The sequence below is a fragment of the Mauremys mutica genome, chromosome 13 (genome assembly GCF_020497125.1).
Source record: "Mauremys mutica isolate MM-2020 ecotype Southern chromosome 13, ASM2049712v1, whole genome shotgun sequence".
In the NCBI taxonomy this organism is placed as follows: Eukaryota; Metazoa; Chordata; order Testudines; family Geoemydidae; genus Mauremys; species Mauremys mutica.
Window position 1 is genome coordinate 55,853,128 of NC_059084.1, and position 5,001 is coordinate 55,858,128.

The 5,001-nt window shown below is 52.7% G+C and overlaps 1 protein-coding gene across 1 annotated transcript; it reads left to right on the forward strand.

Moving 5' to 3' along the window:
* Positions 1–300: 300 nt before the first annotated feature.
* Positions 301–732, forward strand: LOC123347998 (ribonuclease-like). The gene has a single exon (XM_044985200.1). The coding sequence runs from the start codon at positions 301–303 to the stop codon at positions 730–732; it is 432 nt and encodes a 143-aa protein (XP_044841135.1).
* Positions 733–5,001: the final 4,269 nt, after the last annotated feature.

The following is a 5,001-nucleotide window of genomic DNA, read 5'->3' on the forward strand; positions in this document are numbered from 1 at the left end:
CGGACACCTGGGATCTAACCTGGCTCTGGGAGGGGAATGGGGATCAGTGGGCTGGAGGAGGGAGGCTATCTTGGTTGGGGTCTGTGCTGTGCCCAGCACAATAGCACAAGAATAGTAGGAGGAGTTCAGGGGGGCAGAACAGTGTGGGAGGGGATCATAAGAAGGGAGGAGCTTTGGGAACAGAATGAGGTGGGAGGGGGTTAGGCCCAATAGGTGACATGGAGGAGGCAGATTCCCACCCCGCCCTGTCTCCATCCCTCTCCCCACTGCAGTTCGATCCAGTGACAGACAGACACGGCCATGGCTCTGAGGGGACCTCGCCCAGCGCTCCTGCTGCCGCTCGCCCTGCTGGCCGCCTGCCTGGTCCTGGCCAGTGGGCAGCCATGGATCGAGCCAAACTTCATTTTCCAGAGGAAGCATGTGAACTATCCAAAGACTCCCGCCCCGGATGCCAACGCCTACTGCAACAAGATGATGCTGCTTCGGGGACTGTATGGGAAGGCAGTCAACACCTTCATTCACAAGCCTCTCTCAGAAATCACCAGCATCTGCAGGGATGGTGGGATACCCAAAATAGGTGGCCTGCGCGAGAGCAAAGATGAATTCAGCATCACTCAGTGCATATTTGAGCCTGACACACTGTCAATCTCTTACATCGGGGTAGAGAAGAATCTGAAAATTATCGTTGGCTGCTGGAATTTTTACCCTGTGTACTACCTGGAGCAGCTCTAGGGCCCGGGGCTGGACCTGGAGGGGAGGCAGGAACCCTACTTCTTCCTCTAACCCGGCTCTGTCCCTCCCACACTGACCATGGCACCCGGCTCCTCACCCGCCTCTGAACACTGGTCAGATTGTTTAGGTGTTTCCACCTCAAGTGCCCATTATACAGTATAGCCGCCCCACCCTCACCTTCTGCTGCCCCTAGTGCCCATTATACCGTATAGCCGCCCCTTCCCCACCCCCGCCCTCTGCTGCTCCTAGTGCCCATTATACAGTATAGCCGCCGCATCCCCACCCCCACCCTCTGCTGCCCCTAGTGCCCATTATACAGTATAGCCGCCCTTTCCTCACCCCCACCCTCTGCTGCCCCTAGTGTCCAGTATACAGTATAGCCGCCCCTTCCCCGCCCCCACCCTCTGATGCCCCAGTGCCTATTATACAGTATAGCCGCCCCTCACCTATCCTGTTCTCCTTGCTGACAGATAGTGGCCATCTAAAAAAACCAGTCTTAATTAAGAAATATCCACCAGTTTCACTCCTCTGGGGTTGTGTACTCAGTGTAATGATGGAAAATCCTCATATTCATTGAATGATCTGGTATTTGTCATTCTTCTCTGCTTTTTTTTTTGACATGTCCCCTCTTTCTGCCATTCTCTGTGCTCCCTAAATCTTATTAAACCTGGTACCTGCAAAGCAATCTGTCTTGTCGTGTGAGATTGGGGATGGATGGAACATAAACCCCAAGGTCCCAGAGCCCACTCCCCTCCCAGTGTCAGGGTTAGAACCCAGGAGTCCTCGCTCCCAGCCACCCCACTTCCCTTCCAAAATTGATATTGATACAGGAGATATAAACCTTCATCCTTCAGGGCCTGAGCCAGTCACTAACTGAGGAAGGTCAGGAAGAAACTTTGCCTTTGAGCAAGTTTTTCCATTATTCTTCTCTTGAAAGCTTTCCTTCTTTTCGAGCAGCAGGGACTGGCTGATGTCAGAGGCTGAGCTGGAGGGACCCTGGTCAGTGTCACCGCCAGAATCGTTGCTGACGGCTGGGTCAGTCCAGCTCTGATTCCTCCACAAGTCATTGTCAAAATTCATATCACTTAGGGTATGAACCAGACCCCTCAGATGAGAAACACACCCTTAGACTAAGAGAGGAAGAAGTAGTAGCTGGTGTTCCCAACAGGGACGCTGAACAGTTTAAGATGTCATGGGTTCAAATCCCGCCAATGCCCAAACCTATTAGCCACTCACTGAACATGAGGTGATGAGCACAAAGGATAAATGTGGAGTTTGAGAGGAAACTGTGGTCCATGAAGCAGGACTCAAATTCACCCTGACCAGGCTCAGCTCTAGGTCTTTTGCTGCTCCAAGCAAAAAAAAATTTTGGCTGCCCCCACCCCATCCCTGGGCTCCCCTTCCCTCCCCTCCCCTCTCCACCTGCACCCCCTGCCGCCACAGCCCTGGTCCTCTCCCCACCCGTGCCCCCCTGCCACTCCAGCCCTGGGCTCTCTCCCACAACCCGCACCCCCCTGCTGTTCCAGCCCTGGGCTCTCCCCACCCACACTCCCTGCCACCCCAGCTCTGGGCTCTCCCCCCACACACCCTGTGCTGCCCCAGCTCTGAGCTCCCCCTTTCATCCCCCACCAGTGCCCCCCTACCCACACACCCACTGCTGCCCCAGCCCTGGGCTCTCCCCCCTGCACCTGCACCCTCCTTCCGCCCCAGCCCTGGGTCACTGGTAACTCGCTCCCAGGGCAGGTCATTCAGCAGGAATTTTGGATGTGCACAAAACACAGAAAGGATTGGTTCCATGTGGTTACAGAGCTGCAGTAAAGTGGAACAATTTTCGACTTGTGTGATTGGGGGATATCTGGATGCATATTATAAGACTGTTCTCCATAAATGAGGAAAAGTTGAGGTGCCTTTATTATTCTTTTGTTCCACTCTTTGTATCTATGGGGAGTTTGCCAATGCAATATCACTGTCTTCCTTTTAAACAAATAAAACTATATAAAAAAAAACAATGGCTGTTGAAAATAGCAATTCCAGTCCTAATAACCACTGGGAAGCATTTCTTGCTCAATTTTATCCTATTTTTTCTACAGCAAATTACAGTGGATCAGTATATTTGATTTGGGAGAAATGAAGTAACAGCTGCCAAGATTGAGCTTGAGCACTCCTGAATTTTGAAGTGTTCAAATCTGGAAGGCAGGTGCTAGATTCCCTTTCTGAATATTAGCTAAATCTGGAAAGGAAAAGTCAATTTCTGCTTCCATGGCTCAGAAGTGGAAATCCTCCTACATGCCTCGTACTGTATCTAAAGCTGCCTAGCTTCAGTAGAGCCTCCCCTCCCTTACTTTTCATTTTAAATTCTAGTGGGATCCACGTACCTCCCTTGCTAGGCTTCAGATAGAGAGGGGCACTGTCCATTTAGTCCACCCAATTCTTTCTTTGGGGGCTGCAAGGTGAGGTCACACCAGTATCCCTAAGCCAGTCTGGGGATGTCTTCTGAAGCGGATAGCTGGGCCAAAGCCTTCTACTCCTTGGGCACACTTGTTCCCCATTCACAGTGTCACCCCGTCCTAGCAGTGAGCTCTCCATTCACAGCAAGCTACAGCATGTGCTTTCAGCTACCATACTCCCTCCCCCTCCCTTTCCTGTTGGTAGTGGCCAAGGGAATGCTGGGATATGTAGTTCTTTCCCTGCTCCAGGGCTGGCTCTATAGGCAGAGAGCTAACCAAGGAACTACAGCTCCCAGGACCCCCTCTTGATTCTCAGCTCCCAGGCTGGATCCCTGTGGGCTGCCGCCCCTGCAAATGGGCTGCCCCAAGCACCTGCTTGCTTTGCTGTTGCCTAGAGCCGCCCCTGACCCTGACTCCTGTTGCTCCTTGACACCCCATCCTGAACCCCCTGTAGGCTTCTCTAACTTACTCTAGTTCTGACACCCCCAAATTGACCTTCCTTCCTGGACTTTCTCAATCACTCTGCCCCTGGGCTGTTACACACAGCTCTCTGTCTCCAGCCTCTTCCTAAATGCTATCTGCAATATTGTTCTTCTTTGCAAAACTCCTGCATTCATTAGGGTTTTAAACCCAGACCCTAACACGCTGGCTTTAAGAGCCACATGCCTAGACCAATGAGCCTGGTAGCTCTGATGCAGAACTCTGCAGTTAGGCATCCCTGGCTCGCTGCCACCTCCTTCCTCCTGGCAGAGTGCATCATGGAGTGTCTCTGCCTGGGGGTGATACTGAGGCTCAGAGAGCTTAGCCCAGTTCAGGGAAGTATTTTCACATTTACATGAGCAATAAGAATATCCTGAGCAACATTAACTACAATAAACAACACAGAAGAGATGTAATTCCTCCTGGCTTCAGGCGTTAGGGATGGAAGGGTGAAGTGGGTGGGGATGTAGGTAGTGTTCTCATTGATCCCTCCAGTGGAAGGATGAAGTCACAGATTCCAAAGCCAGAAGGGACCATTGTGATCATCTAGACCAGGGGTGGACAATCTGTGGCTCCGGACCCACATGCGGCTCTTCAGAAGTTAATATGTGGCTCCTTGTATAGGCACTGACTCCGGGGCTGGAGCTACAGGTGCCAACTTTCAGTGTGCCCAGGGGATGCTCACTGCTCAACCCCTGGCTCTGCCACAGGCTCTGATCCCACTCCACCCCTTCCTGCCCCTTCCCCTAAGCCTAGGGTGACCAGGCAGCAAATGTGAAAAATCAGGATGGGGGTAGGGGGGTAATAGGAGCTTACATAAGAAAAAGACCCAAATATTGGGACTGTCCCTATAAAATCGGGACATCTGGTCACCCTACCTAAGCCTGCCATGCCCTCGCTCCTCCGCCTCCGAGCTTCCTGCATGCCACAAAACAGCTGATCGGGAGGTGTGGGGAGGAAGGGGGAGGAGCTGATCAGCAGGGCTGCCGGTGGGTGGGAGGCACCAGGAGCAGGGGAGCAGAGCTGATGGGGGGGCTGCTGATGTATTACTGTGGCTCTTTGGCAATGTACATTGGTAAATTCTGGCTCCTTCTCAGGGTCAGCTTCCCCCGCCCCTATCTAGACCAACAATCCGCATGAAGGTGACACACTATGGACAACAAGTGATGCTAATTGTCACCACAAGGTGCTCTCTTTGCACTGAAGTCGGACCGGTTCACCCCCTGCTGGTGGGAATCCATCATTAGCTCCTCTGGGCAAACCACAGCTCAGGTCTCCTTCCGGGGTCCATGGCCCAAAAGCAGCTGGGAGCGGTGCTCAGACAGCAGACGGGGAGATTCCA

Bases quoted from the DNA above. Each gene is read 5' to 3' on its own strand.
- LOC123347998 (XM_044985200.1), top strand. From the start codon at position 301: ATGGCTCTGAGGGGACCTCGCCCAGCGCTCCTGCTGCCGCTCGCCCTG.